Source organism: Ambystoma mexicanum, chromosome 13 (assembly GCF_040938575.1).
Source record: "Ambystoma mexicanum isolate Mex_15411 chromosome 13, UKY_AmexF1_1, whole genome shotgun sequence".
Classification (NCBI taxonomy): Eukaryota; Metazoa; Chordata; class Amphibia; order Caudata; family Ambystomatidae; genus Ambystoma; species Ambystoma mexicanum.
Window position 1 is genome coordinate 664,479,011 of NC_090938.1, and position 18,546 is coordinate 664,497,556.

Genomic DNA, 18,546 nt, shown 5'->3' on the forward strand with positions numbered 1-18,546 from the left:
AGGGACTCCAGCGATTGGAAGCTGCAGAGACAGATGTTTCTGAGGATTCAGGATCTATGGGGTCCTCCCTAAATATGGACCTCTTCGCATCTCGTCTGAATGTGCAGTTACTTCAGCTGGAGACTAAACCCAGACGCGGAAGCGGCAGACCCTTTTCTCCAGAGTTGGTCAGGATACACACACTACGCCTTTCCCCCATTCATCATGATGCCCAGGACCCTGGCGAAGATACGCAAGGAGAAGAGGGAGGTGGGGGTGGTAATGCCCTAGTGGAAATCGCAGACGTGGTTTCCGTTTCTGATGGAACTTTCCTCGGATTTCCCAGAGGATGATACCATAGCAGGAGGACCTGCTCTCCGATCCAGAGGAGTATTCACATCCTCTGATTCAGGCGCAGAACCTCTGGCTGCTTGCGTGCAGAGTTTTCGGGCGATGATGGAATGTGCCAGGGATTTTGGAACAAGCTACCTTATTCATTAGGGAATCTTGGGCTCCTTCCACACTCAGCAGCTATGGTGCCACAGCTATGCAGCTATGGGCCGCAGTGGGAGAAGTGGTGCTGCCAGCAGGGCGTACATCCTGTTTTTGGCCCCTGTAATGCACGTGCTTAACCTTCTAGCGTGATTATCACAAAGTGGGAAAGCATTCAGGACGATAGGCGTTTATGGAGTGGGTGGCGCTCCTGTGGGCGAGCACCTAGCGGTAGTCAAGCTGCTTAAAGGAGTTAAGATGGGTAAGCTGAGAGAATTACATTTGCTGTTTAATTATACATAACATTCTTATTTGTTTATCAAATATACCTACCACTCCTTGTACACTCTTTCTGCAGTCCTGCTGAGTCGGAAGGCGCAGACTAATAGCTCTGGTGTCATGCTTGCTGTAATGGAGCTTGAGCGAACACAATGCCGAGCTCAACTGTATTACAAGGAACCACTGCACATGCGTTCGTGCACCATACCTCGAGCGTAATGATCATAGTGAGGTACTTTTTCTTTCATTCTATACCGAATCGGCTGAATCTGTATATTCGCTATGTTGCAACTAACCAACGATCAACAACCTTTCTGGAGATAAGTCTGCCCTTCCGTCCACGTTACCAGAATTGGACAAGGAGGTTTATAATTTGACTAAGATGATAGTAGATATATGCATTAAACAGCAAGGGGTGGGGGTTGACCTCTGAGGTACCCGTGTGCAGAGGAGAGTAAAATGTATCTATTCTTGTGTGGGTGGTGTTTTCCAGACTGATGGATGAGGTCCAGTTTAGGGGTACCTTCTATGATGTTCGTAGTGGAGTTGATGCTTCTTATTAGGGTGGCATGTTCATTGGTATCCTAGAATGCTGTGTGGTCAATTTCAAAGGTGCACCAATGAGGCATTGGCCCCAGCGCTTCTAGGATCGCTTCCCTCGTGTTAATTAGATCAGTGTCAGTGCTCCTGAGAAGTCTAAGTCAAAAGCTTTACTACATTCTAATAGATGTGTGGGGAGGCTCTTTTTCCAATGTCTTTGCTTCAAATGGAATATGTTATGCTACTATTTTATGTTATTGGTAGTTGTACCGTGCAGTGCTACCATTTGCATGGCCTCCAGGTGCTCGGCAGCTCTGAAAGAGAGTGTGGTTGGGTTTGGATAGTCAATAGGAGAGGGATGTTGATGCTTGCTGACCGGAAGTATCCAGAGCCCTTATGCGTGACAGTTTCTAGGTGTTTGCGTTAAGGGCAACAATATGCATGTGTCAAGAAAGGAGACCTTGAGTGCCCAAGATGCATTGGCCGGGGGGCTGTGATGCATACGCCGGTCGTTGACGCGCAGTGTCCGGTTTCTTGCTGTCGGGTTGGGGGGGATATCAAGGAACCAATGTGTGGTGGGTAGCTTAGTTGGTTCGCTTGGGTCACTTTGTAGGCTCTTCTTGGTTTAATTGATGCTGGTTTGATTATTCTGAATAGTATCAGTCAAGGCATGGGCCCGTTTTTGTGCTTGCTCCCGAGAGGTATTTAGGTCTGCTGTTATTTGTGACTCCTTGGACATTTTGAGCACTTCAGATGAGCTATTAGTGGCTATAACAACTCGATTATGAAATTGGGTTTTTTTTCATTTTGATCCGAGCTTGATACTGGACTGGATTATCCTCAGCGGAAGCGCAGTATATATCACCACCTGTATCCTCTCATTTCTTTTTTGGTTGTTGAGCTCATTGTCAAGCCATGTATTTGTCCTTTTGTGATGGGTGGGGTGTTGCACGTGAGGAATGACATGCCTCACACCTAGTTATGAATCATCAGAGTGCTGTATGTGTCATTGAGCGTAACATAAGAGGCACGTGGTGGGGAGGGGTTAACAGGGGTGTTGCTTGGTCGGGAAAAGATCTGGGGATACACTATTGTCAGGATTGTCAGGACTGGGGGGCTAGCTGGCCTTTTGGTTGTAGCGCCTGGGCTTCTATCCGGGGCTAAAATCCCCCTCAGCCCCGCCCTAGCAACGCCTCTGTGTGACACAGGATTTTCCAGCCATGGGGGTGGGGTGTGATGAGGGAACACAAGTGCCTAGGTGGCACCAAGATATTGCCTAACATTGGCATGCTCAGGACGTCCACCGGGATGGTGTTCCAGTAAGCAGGACCATACCAAGAGAGAGTCTATTACTGGTTTTTCCCCTCGCATGACAGTTTGGTCTGAAGTCTAGTGATGGCCTAGCTCCTCGAGGAGCACAGAGCAAAAGTGTTTTGCATCTAGGGAGGTAGATGTCCGAGCAGTGGTTACCTTATAGCTAATGCAGACAATTCTAAAGAATATTCTGGCTGGGATGGGAAGTCGGTGCCACTCACTTAGGATGGGAGAAACTTTGTTGCTTTTTTAATGTCCCGTTGTGAGTCGTTCCTCATCTTATTGCTTGACCCTAAGTGGGGCCAGGTATGTTTCGGTAAGACCCGTGAGGAAGGTGTTTCCCCCATTAATGTGTGTGATTAGGAGAGGCTGTGGTTCTGAAGTCCTCATGTGGAAGGAAAGGTTTTATCTTGTGGTGGAGGGTTCTTTCGTTCTAGGCAGGTAGGGCCTTTTTATTAGGAGTGAATGCTTTCTAGTGATTTGGATATGGGGCCAGGTGAGGTTTGCTCAGAAGAAAGGTCTGTAAAATCGTCCATGAATGCAAAAAACCCATAGCCTAGTCCAGCCCGTACTCAAAGCTTCACTCTCTAACTAGGACGAACCTGCCAGCAGTCTAGGGCCTTGTCTGTAGGATCTGTGTGACCTGAGCAATGGCTCCGCCATCCAGTGCCTGAGCCTTTAAGACCTCTGTAATCAGAGCGATGTATTTGTTATGCTTGTGCCTGAGCTTGTGAGCACTGATATCCAAGGGATAGGCCTGCTGTCTTTGATCTACAACCTGAGAGATATCTCTGATGTCTTACGACTGAGCCTAAAAAACACTAAACATTAGCGGTATACCTGGTTTCTGAGATCTGCAGCCTTAGGGGTAAAGCTGCCGTCTTTGGACTGTTCGTCCGTGTGCGTGGTCTGGGGCAGCACTGCTATCTTAGGATGGGCCTGTAGTAATAGCCGTTTACCCTGATCGGGGTTTTTCCTGTCTAATGCCCGAGTCTAAGATGTGCCACTCGAGAGCAGTGCTGCTGCCCTATCTGACGTGAGAGCTTACCCAGAAGACGCTGTGCTGAGGCTTGGCCACGTGAGAAGTCCCCAGTGAAACCTGCCACTTGGAGCACTGTGCAGCTCTGGAAGCCAGACCAAAGGAATACAAAAACAAAGGAAAAGCTGTGCCTGGACAAGAGGACACTTCTGTGAGCTCCAGAAATACGGGTGACATAGAAAGAGGCCACACGGTGTAAACGGTGCTTTCGACGGGGGAGTGGTTCAGTGGGAGCCCTCAGGGGGTCACACATCAGTGTTTGTGTGTGGGTCCAAGAAGTGACTGGCACTGCCTAAGACTCGCAAGAAACTTTTGGAACACCTGTAGTATATGTAAACCAGCATTGCCAATTCCAACAGTTTGGGCTTTGTGTAGGTATGGGAAAGGTATTTGCCATGCATTGCCATCACTGTACCAACTGTGGCCATTAATGATTGCAGCTTGGAATGGTGCATGTACCTGGGTATATGGTAGCAGTGCCTGGCAAATGCCTTACTACCATCTCACAAGCCAAATCTGTTGGCTTTGCCAATGCTTGTTTTAACAGGACTTCAGTAAAGGACAGGCATACTGTTCTTAAATCAAGGCAGGCCTGGTTAAGACATTTTTATCAGACCATTAGCTCTCAGAAGACTGCTTTGAAAAAACCCTGGAAGGCACTTCAAATGCAAAGTTTGATTTTAAGTATCTCAAAGAGCTCCAAAGATTGTGTGTTTCGGGCTGTAGGGCATGAAGTGGGTGGCAATACCACTGGGATTAGCGTGGCCATGGGCAGTCAATGGGTGGGTAAATAACCAAACAACTACAAGTATTGTGTCCCTCCTCATATGCCATCCCTTCCTAGATGTACTCCAATGCACTAGCTTCGACTTATCTGTGGGCCTATAGCACCCCTCCCCTCTTAAGCACTCCCTTGTTTATTTATTTATAAGGAACTGAAATCCTGCATGCATCAGAGCGCCGAAACAAAAATTAACTTACAACATCCAACACAAAAGAAGCAAATACACCTTCCTAACAATAAATGCAACATGACAAAGTTCATCAATACAACCTTCTCATCCAGGGATACAACATTTCAGGCTAATCGACTATAGGTTTTAGATTGGATGCTCCTCTGGCAAACTATTTGCAATTACTAAGGTAACTAGGTAAATTACTGGACCCACATCTGACCAGGATACAGTCCCTGTTTTCCTGGGTATACCACTCATCTAATTCCAACCTATGTAGGATTTTCAGATCTATGTGTTTCACCACCCCAGGCCCAGCTCGTTGGCAAAGCCAGGGCAGGACCTTGTTCCTTAAAGTGTCTCTGGGTTCATTCCCTGTCGATTTTTCTACGTTGGTAATAATAAAGTTCCTTTTGTCCATGACAAAGTTCCTAAGGGTCTTATCCCTGGGCCATGGCATGAGGGATTTCCTTACCCAAACGTTTTTTGAAATGGGGATTTTATGTCCATTCACAAGGTAGCCAGCAATATCAGGAATTGACAAGGACTTTGCGGGGTGCACCAGAGGGGGAGGGTGTAGAAGACTCATCCTATCCTTTTCTCTAGAAGAAGGAACGACAAGTCCTGCTGAAAATTGAGAGCCAAAGATGGAGGCCGGGTCAAAGGATGTTAGCGGTGTAGAAACAGGAGCTCGGTACCCCTCCCTCAGAAGAGGGACGGCCAAGCAGGAATGTCAAAAGGGGCCATGCATCAGTGGAATGGATAGAGGTTCCATTGGCAACAGATGTCAACCCTCACAGTGAGATGGTTCCCCACACAAGTATCTAAGGAATCCATCCATTTACTAAAATCGTCAAACTTCTGACACAAATTTAGTTGGTTGATAATATTGGTCTTTACCATAATCCATTGGTCTGGGGAAAATCTGCTCCTGGGAATTACCCTCAGAGATGGCCGTTGCTGTTGACACAGGATTAGCTTGGGGTTGAGGATTGTTCTTAAGCCTTTCCGTGTCTAAGGTGAAGGTTATTGACAGGGGCGACCTATAAGTCTCCCCTAAATTGAAAGGAGCAATTTCGGAGATGGTGGCCTCATCCATAATCGAGTTTGCGTATTGGCGGGCTTCTTTACCGATCTGTTCACTATGATCAAAATCCCCAACTTTGGGGGGGCTAAACATTGGAGGCAAATACACCCATTCGGAATGGATCTTTTGCCTTCTACGTAGGCTCAGCACTTGAACCTCAGACAAAAGGTCCCTCTTCAAAGTCAAGGGGGAGGCCCTAGGGTTGGTAACCAGAGTCTCCATATTCTCCATACCCAAACTCAATGCCCGAGTCTCCAACTGAGCGTCGCCTCTCAAAAATGTAGGAGAGGCCACAGGGGAGGTAGCCATAGACTGCAAGACCCTGTCCCCAATCCCAGCTGGGGAAGTAACTGGGACGGTAGGCAAGGTGGGCTAGGCCACCTTTCTCAAGATATGCCTGTGGGAAGTCATGGTGACAATATCAGCTAACAGGATCGGTAGGGCCACAGGCTTTTTAACTGGGCCCTTAATGGTGCCCTTTTTCCCTTTTTTAATCGCTGTGTGCAAAAACTCAAGTGAAGAGATAGCTACACTTGTAGCATTGTTCCACTTACTTACGGGTGTCGCTATACTAGAAGCTCGAGTGTAGAAGTGATAACAAACACAACTCCCTGAACATGCCGAGAAAGGGGGCAGAAAAAGAGTGGCTCACCAATTAGTACAGGGACGCCATTCAAAGCCGGCACTCAGTATACAACCCGAACCCGCATGCGTTTAGGGACCCAGGTGGATGCGTAGCTGCTGCCATTCACCAGCGTCCACTCAACCAACCGTTAGCCACAGTAGCTGACAGCCACCGACAGGCACCTCTGCGTGCACGCCAAGCTCGCCTGGAAGATTGGAGAAGACCTAGCGGTGGGTGGGGAGACGGAATAGGGGATCAAGCCGCGCTGCACCTAGAGTGCCACCACCTCTGATACCGCCCGAATCTGTTTGTTTGGGAAACCGTCCGCAGATCCTTCCTGTCTGGCAAGCTACCGTCCGATCTCTATCGCGCCTTTCTTGGGCAAGCTCTTGGAAAAGCTGGCCATCTCCCAGCTCACTCTCCACACTGAATCTGTTGGTTGTCTCCATGACCATCAGTCTGGCTTTACAGCAGCCAGAGGCACGGAAACTGCTCTCCTGCACACCCTTGTGAAGACCTGCTCACTAATCTTAATTCTAGCCTTCCTTCTGTCCTCATCCTCCTTGATCTTTCCTTTGCCTTCGATACGTTCATCCGTGCCATCCTGATCAATCGCCTCTGAGAGAACCTGGGCATCACGGATCAGACCCTCGCCTGGTTGACTTCCTTCCTCATGGAGGGTGCCTCTCGGGTGCAACTGGGGTCCTCTCCACATGTGGTGTTCCCCAGGGCTCCAATCTCTCCCCTTCGCTTTTCAACCTCTATGTGGCCCCTTTGGCCCACCTCATCTCTACCTTCTCTCCTAACTTTCAGTGTTATGCAGATGATACTCGGCTCTCTTTCAGGCTCCCCTGTGCCTCCTCTCCTCTCTCTCTCATTCCTGATTTTCTATTCACGATTCAGGAATGGTTCGCCTACAACGATCTCTGCCTCACTGCCAGCAAGACAGAGATCCTCCTCATTGGGACTCCTGCTTCCACTTTCCCTCTTTCACTCTGGCCCCCCTCCTTGGGCCCTCTCTGTGCGCCTTCCTGTGAGCATTGGGGCCATCTTCGACTCCACTCTTTACTTCTCCCCTCACATCACAGACCTCTTGAAGTCCCACTATCAGCTGCACCTTCACACAGGCATTCTTCCTTTTCTCACTTTCCCCGAGAAGCGCAATGTCTCCAGAGCCCTGGTTCTCTCTAGGCTGGACTACTGCAACATCCTCTATCTCAAAACTGCCTTCCTCTACTCTCTGCCCTCTGCAACTAATTCAGACCAGGATTGCGATACGTGTCTTTGGCCTCAAGCCCGGGGATTGTATCTCTCCAGCCCTAAAAACCCCTCACTGGCTCCCGGTGGCTGCAAGGATCAAGTTCAAGACTCTCTGCATTGTCCACAAGGCTGGGGTCCGCATTACATCTAACTCTCCCTTCCTTAACATCTTCCTTCTCAAGCCCTTCGCTCAGCTACCTCTAACTTTCTGGCAGTCAGATGCTTCTCCAGGCAGAGAGTTGGAGGTAGATCTCTCTCTCCTCTGCAGGGGCCTCCCTCTGGAATGGCCTCCCTGCCCCACTCTAGCAGGACCATCTCAGGTTCAGGAAGCAGCTCAAGGCCTTCCTTTTTGCCTCTGCTTTCTCTCTTGCTCTCTCTTGCTGACCACATGTTGGCCACGCTAGCTGGTCGCTTGGCTACCCTCTGAAACCATCGGGCACCAGGCTTCCTCCACGACCTGCAAGCACCTGCACTGCCTTTGGCCCTCCCGTACAAAAGGGGCTGTATCTGCAACCCTACAGTCATCCCCCTCCACCTGCACTTCCCATAGCTGGCTTCCCCGGCTACGCTTACTCAGAGCCTTGCCGCCCTGACCGCACTTCCCTTCTCCCTCCCCCTGGCACTTCTCCTCTCCCACTGCACTGCATTTGGACGATCTGAATGACACAAGCCTAGTGAGCTCGTTTGTGTCGTCCTCCCTATGTCTCCCTACCTTGTCTTGTCGCGCCTAGAAACACTTGTGTACAGGCGCGTTATAAATGACTCATATATCATATCATATAGTCAAAACTAATAAACGAGTGGCCGAATAGGATTGAATTTTCACACTTGGCTTGAAAGGGAGTAAACTCCAATTTAAAAGACGTGATGAATATCTAAATAACCAGTAATCAAAAATTAACTTAACATAAATAAAACAAAATCTAGAAACGATATAAAATCCAACTAGTTCAATGCAGGTTTCCATTTGTGGGAAGGGCACTGTTGTAACCTTTTCATTGGCTTTTAGCGCTTGGACAATCAGTTCAGGGAGGCCCAGTTGAAGCCCTACATGTAAATGACGCACAAGAAGCATTTTATGCGTGGGCGTGCGCTCATCCCCAGCGGGGATCTCTCCAGTGACTGGAGTTGGGATGACATGATATATGAGGTTTTTTTTATATCGCGCCTATACACAGGTGTTTCAAGGCGCGAGCCATGCTCTTAGGAGCTGTGCTGCACTGAGAGGGAAGTGGACTCATGCATCCGGCCTCACATAATCTGAGTGACTGCTGGTACAAGCCCTTGGGGCCTTTAGTGTTTCGAGTTGTGTCTGCGGGGACAGAAACTGGGCAGGCAGAGCGGGGGCATCAGCAGAGGTGGCATCTTCAGCCAGGGCCTCTTGCCAGCCAGAGCGCAGTCAGTAATTGGGTCCTGAGAGGAGCCCCCTGGAGACCCTTCTACGTGAGCCGCTTGAACGGTGGCTGGCATCCAATGGGGGAAGTAGCTTTCAGGCGTCTCGTGCCATCGCGTCACCTGAAGCAAGGGAACGGGGCCCTTTCTTTGGCGCAGGTTCTGTTCCCGAGGCGGGAATGACGGGGATACAGAATTGGAACCCTTTCACATTGTGTTGAAAGGCGCTGAGTTCGGCTTTTTCATTTGGGGGCGACCTCCAGGAAGTGTGCGCTGCCAGCGGCTCAGGCATGCCAGCATTTCGCGCTCTGCTTGGGAACGCTTCACGCATCCTGCCAAACTTCAGCTCAGAGGAGTCCTTTCTCTTCCCTTTCACAAAAGATGCATACAGTAGGTCAGCATGGGAAATGGAGGGGGGGGTGAGAGGCGCACCGAAATAGCATTCACTGTACTCCGAATGTGCCCATCCAGTGACCGGAAGAGCCCCGCACGAGGCCTTCTAGTGACTGCAGGACCCAGTGTGCGTTTCCACTGGACCCTGAGCCACTTGTTGCCCAAATAGTGAACACAAACCTCAACCTGTGGCCATCTAGTTTAGTTATTATGTTTACCTTTATCAAGCGCGCAAACACCCTTGCTCATCAAGGCACTGCTACACCCAGTAAGGGTGGCAGAAGTGTTAATGCACAGCCCCGTGTGTGCCTTTCTAGAAAAACTGGGAGGCACTGGGCGTGAGAGGCCAGTGTTCATCCATCTAGTGAGTGCAGAGCCCAGCATTCACATGTGTACTTGTACCGCACACCAATGACCCGGAGGCAGGCATGCGATGCAAGCGCTAACAGAAGGCTAGATGGTCCAAAGCAAGCCATAACAACTAGACAGACGGACACCGGGAGGGCCCACATAAGCCGCCCGTTTCAGAGCACATATAATTGGTTATCTAACGAGTCGGGTGATGTTGCTTCTCTCGGGTCAGGAGGAATGGCGTTCGAAGCTCTCGGTACTTATTAGCAGCAGACGGTACTCTATCCTGGCGTCAATAGGTAGACCATCTTGGTGCTGACGATGGCCCTAGCCACCGTCTCGCAGCTTGTTTTCCATGAGGTAAGGATGATTCTGGAATAATAGCCTTGCACAGGATGCTGATGTTGACAGCAGGCTGTGACTTGGGCTTGCATATGTAGGCTTTGATCCAGAAAGACGCCCAGGGTTCTAACTTTCTGTTCAGTGGCAATAGTACAACCTGCCACCTGAAAGTGAGTATTCTGGGCCCAGCATGTGCCATTCTAGTGAAAGCAAAGCCCAGTGGGTGGTAGAGCTATATGTGCACCCAATGCAGAGCCCAATGTGTGTCCAATTAGTGGAAGCAAAGGCCCACATGTGCCCAGTGTGTTTCTATCTAGTGAATGCACAGCTCAGTGTGTGCCTTGCTAGATATCTCTGATCCCAGTGGATGCTAGTGCCCACTCTCTAGTGAATGCAGAGCCCAGTCTGTGCCTTTCTAATGAACGCAGAGCCCACTGGGTGTGGGAGCCCAGTGTCCCCCCCCATCTACTGAATGCAAAGCCCAGTTTTCTAGTGAAAACAAAGCCATGTGGGTGCTAGAGCTCAGCGTGCACCCGTCTAGTGAATGCAGAGTACAGCATGAGCCCTCCAATTGAACACAGACCCTATGCCCATCTTTTGAAAGCAGAGACCCAGACGTGCCCAGTGTGTGCCTATCTAGTGAATGCAGCGCCCAGAGTGTACCCATCTAGTGAATGCAGAGCTCAGTGTGTGTACCCCTCTACTGAATGCATAGCATGTACACCTCCAGTGAATGTAGGTGTGCCCATCTAGTGAATGCGGAGCCCAGTCTGTGCCTTTCTAATGAACGCAGAGCCCACTGGGTGTGGGAGCCCAGTGCCCCCCCCATCTACTGAATGCAAAGCCCAGTTTTCTAGTGAAAACAAAGCCATGTGGGTGCTAGAGCTCAGCGTGCACCCGTCTAGTGAATGCAGAGTACAGCATGAGCCCTCCAATTGAACACAGACCCTATGCCCATCTTTTGAAAGCAGAGACCCAGACGTGCCCAGTGTGTGCCTATCTAGTGAATGCAGCGCCCAGAGTGTACCCATCTAGTGAATGCAGAGCTCAGTGTGTGTACCCCTCTACTGAATGCATAGCATGTACACCTCCAGTGAATGTAGAAGGTGTGCCCATCTAGTGAATGCATAGCCAAGTGAATAGTGAATGCATAGCCCAGTGGAATCTCATCTAGTAAATGTGCAGCCCAGTGTTTGCCTTTCTAATTAATGCAGAGTCCACTGGATGTGATGGCATCTAGTGAATGCAGAGCCCAGCATGTGCCTTTCTAGTGACTACACAGCCCAGTGGCTGCTAGAGCTCAGTGTGCACCCATCTAGTGAATGCAGAACGTAGTGTGTGCCCTGCCAATGAATGCAGAGACTATGCCCATCTATTGAAAGCAGAGCACAGTGTATGTCTATCTAGTGAAAACAGACCCCCATGTGCCCAGTGTGTGCCTATCTATTGAGCGTAGAGCCCAGTGGCGCCTTTCTAGTGAACAAAAAGCATGTGCCCATCTAGTGAATGCAGAGCCCAGTTTGTGCCCATCTAATGAATGCAGCGCTACGTGTGTGTGCCCTGCTACTGAATGCATAGCTTGTGCCTCTCCAGTGAATGCAGAATGTGTGCCCATCGAGTGAATGCAGAGCCCAGTGTGTGCCTTTCTATTGCACTCTGAGCCCAGTGCGTGCTAGAGCCCACTATACCCATCTAGAAAATGCAGAGCCCAGTGCATGCTCATCTAGTGAATCTACAGCCCAGTGTGTGCCTTTCTAGTGAACACTGTGTGATCGAGTTCAGTGTGCACCCATCTAGTGAATTCAGAGTCCAGCGTGTGCCCTACCATTGAACGCAGAGCCTGTGCCCATCTCATGAAAGCAGAGCACAGTGTGTGTCCATCTAGTGAAAGCAGAAACCTGCATGGCCCCATCTAGTGAGGACAGCGCCCGGTGTGTGCTCCTCTAATGAACGCGAATCCAGCCTGTGCCCATATAGTGAACGCAGAGCCAGTGTGTACCCGTCTAGTTAATGCAGAGCCCAGGGCCTGCTCATCTAGTGAACTCAAAGCATGTGCATATCTAGTGGATGGCGAGTCCAGTGTGTTGTGTTAACTTGTTGCTTGTACAGCTCTTCCGACCTGCCTTGGACATTGTCTAAGTGCTAGAATTGTAGAGGAGAGAGGGGGTGTATGTAGGAGTGACAGAATCGCCCACTTATACCGCCACAGTATTTGAATGTCATGTTAATGTTATCTTGGTGAGTACTGCTTCAGTCATGACAAGGCGTGTTTAACCACAGGAGACCCTGCTCATTAAGCTGCTTCCTCCTTTGATCCAGCCGAGCAATGCCAAACCCTTCCTCCAGGGCACAGGAACGCTCCCCCAAAAGTCCCCATGGAATCGGTGCTTCAAGACAGTCCTAAAGACAATCCCTCCATGTTGCTGATTACGAGAGTCCTTTTGAAGTAGGCAGACATGAGAAAGGATGGACGTAGAGTAGCCAGAGATGTTCAGGCCAGGAGAGGGATTCCACCATCTTGGATGTTGCTAGGGCTCCCTACAGTTCCTTGCCCCTCCCCGCATAGTGCAGTCAGAATACCTTGGATATGACATAGAACGAAAATCACACATGTTACAGTAGCCTGAACTGGGTTCGGCCCATGAAAACAGGCTTCCTTTGGGCCAATCTACTGTAGAATTTTGCTAGGGGGATTGGCCCTGGCCTTAGTTGATTCAGCTTTTGACTTCACTTGGAGCTCTGTTGGGGATACAGTCTATTCCAAAGTTCTCGATGAAGACCTACGTTTCTAAGGAAGAGGAAAGCTCTTTTCCCGTCCCATCTCAGGGATGCATTTGGGTTGACTCTGCTGCGTCTGTACTGGAACTGGGATCTTGATAACTGGAGGTTCAGAATTCCTCCTGGAGCCAGACCATCTTCCCTGAATGGAAGTGTGGTACAAAGGACTCACTTTGTCCAGCCCAGAACTCTATTTATCCCATCAAGACCTCTTTGAGCCGGCTGGACCGTGCTCGACTCACTTTGAACTGCTACAGGTCCTGTGGTGTTGCTTTTGTCAGTTTTTACATTCAAACCGCTTTCCTGCTTTGAGCTGTATGGATACAGCGTAGTGCTAGTGAAGCTCATTGCCGCTGTGAATCGACCATCGCCTCATTGCTGTGGAAGCACCTGACTTGCCGCAACTCCTACTCAATTGTATCAACCCAACTTGAAAGCCAACTGAACTCACTGGAAACCATTGATTTTCCTGGTTCGACTGCTGACTCAACCCAGCGAACGCATCTTTCAAACTCGACTGCCAGCCCAACCTGTTGGGACCCATCAACTCGAACCGTCGCGAGCACCGACTCAATATATAGACTCTCCAGTGAAACTAAGCGACTTGACCATTTTTACACTAACTTAACTTTAGAAAAATGCCAAGAAACCCAGCTTGATGCTGTTGAGCCTCAAAGATAAGAATACAAAGGTATTTGAAAAGGCCCTTTTTCTCTGGTCCACCCTAACTTAGTGATGTTTAAGACCCTCTTCTTTGCCATTTAAAAGACCTTTCCTGAGCTTTGAAATTTGCTGCTCATCATCAATTGCCTGGACCCCTCTTTTCACCCAAATGCCCTCTTTATTCTCAATGTCATGCATTTTCCATGTTTCCTTTACAGGGGTGGGTCTTTTGTGTTATTAATTAGTTGTGTGCATTGTTAGTATTTATTAAAATGTCCTCTTTTTATAGAAACTTTGCAGGACATTTTTTTACTTTGGTACCACCCTACTACTATGGTTGGTTGTTGCACTGTATCAGTTCACATCCCTCCTCAGGAGTACATCCTACCCTCAGGCCACATTTCACAAGAGGTGAAGAAGGTTCCTGTCTGTATCTATTTCACTTTTATAATTGGGATAATTGCTGGTTTAATAGTAGTGTGGGGCCGATGAGGCGTTTGAGACACTTCTCGTCTCTGTACTCCTGCAGAGCAGTAGTCCTTTCATCAGAAGAAATAAAAAAGACACAGATGATAGGAGGCAACATAATGTATGTCTTCGCCACCTAGTAAACGTATATTTGATTGCGTGCCCCTTTTTTAACACTAAGCCCAGCCTGTCCCCATTGTGTTAACAGAGAGCCTAGTATGTGCTCAACTCCTGAAGACCGAGCCCATAATGGGCTCATCCAATGGACGCTAGGCTCAGTGTGTGCTCCTCTCGTGATTGTAGAGCCCCTTTCTGTGAATGCATTAAAAGTAGTGCGCAGTGTGGGCCTGACTGATCAATGGCATTGCCAGAGTCTGAATAGGATGGGAGTACGTGGTTTATGGCCCCTATAGCAATTAATGCTAATAATGGGAAGAAATAATGTAAAGGTTGCAGATAGAAGAGGGAACTGGTGAGCGGTCAATAACGGTGTGTCGTCTTTACAGTGAGTGTTTCTCAATTGCCTTGAGGGAATATATATTTTATTTCATCGTGTTTGTTGTAGTTCTAATGTGTCAATTCAGTTCCAGCAGATCTTTTGTGACCTTGTCTTGTTTACTTTTGTGTCCCTCTCAGGCGACTCCGGGACGGACAGATGGAAGCTCCCCCAATGAAAACTCCACCCGCGAGGGCCCATTCCCCTGGATTGGGCCGAAATCGCTGATATTGAGGAAGAATTCCCAGGGCTTTGGATTCACCCTTCGACATTTCATCGTATACCCTCCTGAATCAGCAGTGCACTTAAACCAAAAGGTACGCACTATATTGAACACACATTTTCTAATATTAAGAGGTAGCAGTGCAGTAAGCGAATGGTGTGGACTGGGAAGTAACAGGACACAATAGTGTGAGAAACCAGAAGGTGCCTCATTTGCTAGTCCCCGAGGATCTCTCTCTCAGGTGGCCAGGGCATGTCCATCGCCTTTGGATCCAGACCGTGGGGTTGGACCAGTGCGGGAGGATCACCTGGGTGAGGGGTCTTCGGGGAGTGGGACACCGGATGGCGAGATGCAGTATCCCTCCCCTTGTTACACCTTTACCCCATCATACCAGGTAGGATACGTGGGAACTTTACACCCCCTTCCCCTCCACCGTTTCCCTTCAGAAACAACTCCACACGGACAGCCTGCCCTGGGAGAAACAGACTGACACCCGAGCAGTATACCTGACATGTCCCGCTACTATTGTCAGGCAAAGTCGGGCAATTACTGACAATCGCTCACACCTGACTTGCATTAAATCTCCCCCACACAGATAAAAGGCGGAGCACGGGAGCACACTCTGAGCGAGGCAAAGCACACAAAGCAGCAGCAGTTTCGAGAAGGCAGCTGAACTAGGGGAGAAAGACGGCAAACCAAGAAGGGTTCACAAGGAGGAAAATACCCTTGACCTTTCCAAAGGGAAACCGTTACTTTTAAAACCCTTGTAGATCAAAAAATATAAGGCCAGGAAAGCAGGCAACGAATCCTGCATTGTGTGTCGGAGATAGAAGGGGCCTTCCTGCGTAGCTGACCAAGTCGGGGAGGAGCAGCAGCAGCTGCTGTGGCATCGTCCTTGGCTGCAAGAGAAAAGTAGCATCAGAGAGATCAACATAGCCGGTGAGTTGGAGAGGCTGATGCAAGAACGGTCTGTGTTGAAATCAAGGTTGCAAACAGCAACATTGTATAACGAGCGCAGGAACAAACATTGTTAAATGCATGTGTTGAAAGACGCATGTAAATCTAAACTGAAGATGAGTGTTTGAACTCTGAGAAGAAAAGATACGATACCAGCGACAGAGTGGTTCGGCACCGCGTGGGTGCTCAATCAAAGGTCTTTGTAAACGTATTCAGCCAAGAGGTGGCAGAAACAAAAGTAAGAACATGGTGTTGGAAGATCAAATGTGAATAGTGTGCTAAAAGGACCCAATCACGAATGAGGAGATCCAAGGTCTGAGCCATGGTCCGAGCCCAAACGAGGCAGACCAGTTGTGAACATTGTGGTACAAAGGGGTCCAAGCCTAAAGGAGAGAGACCCATGATGAATATTGAAAACAAGAAATTGTACATATGAAAGCCCTGATTAGAAAGGAACGTTGGTGCTTGTTTGTTACGACCATCCCTCTGCAGTGAAAGACTGTTATTGGAAAAGAAGCTTTCGCAAAAGGCCTTGATAACTTTGCTTAGAACTGTATCAGCATGGCAGAGAAGCCATAGTGTGTGCAAAGCTCGAACATGCCGCCTTGTCCTGTGCTGAAAAGGTGGGGAAGGAAAGCCAGCTGCTCAACTATCCTGACATATTATTTCTTGAACACTTTTCTTTTTGCAAACACTATTATCTCATACTATTTTGAATTTAGAAGTAAGGATTGGCATAGGTTTATTAGTATAGGCCCTTTTATTTTGACAGACTTGACTAGGACTGCGTTATTATTATTTGATGGTCGTAGTTTGCTCCGATCTTTAGATTTAGGTTTAGATAGTCATTCCACCAACCCATTGAAGTTCACTATCCACCCTTGAACTGTGATCACTTGTGTCTGTCTTCACTGTTTGATACCATGTTTTCCTTACAATAGCTTCACCCATGTTTGGGCCATTCAGAGGTGGACCACCCTCAGTTTTCAGATGTTAACTTTGGAAAAGTAAATCCAGAATGCATTCTGCATCAGCCCAGAACCAGATTGCTTAAACCTTTCCTCCCTGCAAAAGCAGAAAAGATGGTGGAGAATTCAGCATTAGCCAGGCCCTTCCTGACCAGGCCACATTCCCCATGGGAGCCCTTCTTCAAATAAATGTGCTGTTATCCAAGGCTGTGCCTTCTTAGTTATCAAGGCTTCACTTCTCCCCGAAGACCTGGCCATTCTCACAACTTCACCATTCTATCCCCAACACCTCTCCAGTCCCTAAGACCTCCCAAATCCCCAAGACCTCACCAATCACTGTACCACTGCAAGCGTAATGTAATGAACTCTCTAGTTTCATTTCCATCAGCATAGCTAACATTTGCACAAAATTTCAAACCGTGTAATCCCACCCACCAAAATTTTTCTTCTAACTACTTTTCGGCCTACTTAAGCTTTATTCCACCCTATTAAATGATCTGCTTGCTTACAACACAGTAACTTTATGCAGACTTCATGTTTGCTCAGTCTTGAACTTATCCCTGAGTAATGGCACATTTGCTACCCCTACTAAACCAAATAAATGTGGTTGCCTAAGGCCCTGCATTTAAAGTCTGATTACATTTTGGTATCTAAGGCCCTGCATAGACTCTCTGATTGCACTTTAGTCACATATTCTCTGATAAGCCTTACCCTCTTCGCCGACAGCACTTTGCGCTAAAACACACTCTGCTCCACCCTCTTATACTCCACTTGCTCGATATGTTCACTTTGAATGGATTGTGTCCTCCCACGTATTCTCCATCTTATGATAATATATCTCTCCAGCTTTGCTGCTTTGGAAAAAGGAGAATCTGTTAAAGGGAAAACCCTTCCACGATCCGGCAGTGCAAGCGGTAGTTAAAACAGACGCGTCACTCTCCGGGTGGGGGGGCACATCACCTTCATCTCACAGCACAGGGTCTGTGGACTCACATCACAGCACAGAACCATATCAACCTGCTGGAACATCTAGCAGTATTCAAAGCCCATCAAGCATTTGAAACACAGCTGACAAATCAGTTGGTACAGATCCTAACCGACAGCATCACTGCAATGTTCTACAACAACAAGCAGGGGGGCACACATTCTCCAAATCTGTCCAAGCTAGCACAGAAAATATGGAAATCGGCACTCAAACGGGGGAGGTTCCTAATTTCCCAAGATGTTCCAGGAGAACTCAACACCTTGGCAGACTCACTAAGCAGAGATCCCCTACCAGAAGAACACGAATGGCGACTTGACACAAGCGTTGTAGATCACATCTGCTCACAGTGGGGTTACCTCACGCTAGACTTGTTCGCTACAAAAGAAAACGAGCAATGCCCAGACTTCGCGTCTAGGTTTCCCCAGCCAGACTTCAAGGAGAACGCCCTATGGGTGAATTGGTCAGGGAAATTTGCCTACGCTTTCCCCCCCCAACTCCTCTAATGAGCAGGGTGGTGAACAAGATTTACAGGGAACAAATGACGTTCATCCTAGTTGCTCCTATGTGGGCAAGACAACCATTGTATTCACATCTGTGCAAACTGGCAATGTGCGATCCCATCAAACCCGCGTGCCAGACCAATTTGCTAACCCAGCACGGGGTAATAACATTACACCCTCAACCTCACTCAATGAACTTGGCAGCGTGGCTCCTGAGGTCATAGAGTTTGGACATCTCACAAAGGTGTTTGGATATCCCCAAGGAGGCATATAAACCAAGCACCAGAGACTGTTACTTCGACGAGTGGAAGCAATTTGTAATTTGGTGCCAGTCTAAACAAATAAACCCAATAGAATGTACTCCAACCCACATTCTCCAATTCTCCAGTATATGCTAGAGGGTTAGTATTTACCTCTATAAAGGTTCACCTGACGGCTTTATCGGCTTGCACCACCTCTCAT

General features: G+C 48.5%; 1 protein-coding gene across 4 annotated transcripts in view; it reads left to right on the top strand.

Annotated features, from left to right (window-relative positions):
• Positions 1–18,546, top strand: part of ARHGAP23 (Rho GTPase activating protein 23) — a 635,536-nt gene that overhangs the window by 321,380 nt on the left and 295,610 nt on the right. For all 4 annotated transcript variants that reach the window (XM_069634667.1, XM_069634666.1, XM_069634669.1 and 1 more), the window contains exon 2: positions 14,592–14,768. In XM_069634667.1, the coding sequence (XP_069490768.1) occupies positions 14,592–14,768 (177 nt within the window). The remainder of the gene's footprint in view (positions 1–14,591; positions 14,769–18,546) is intronic.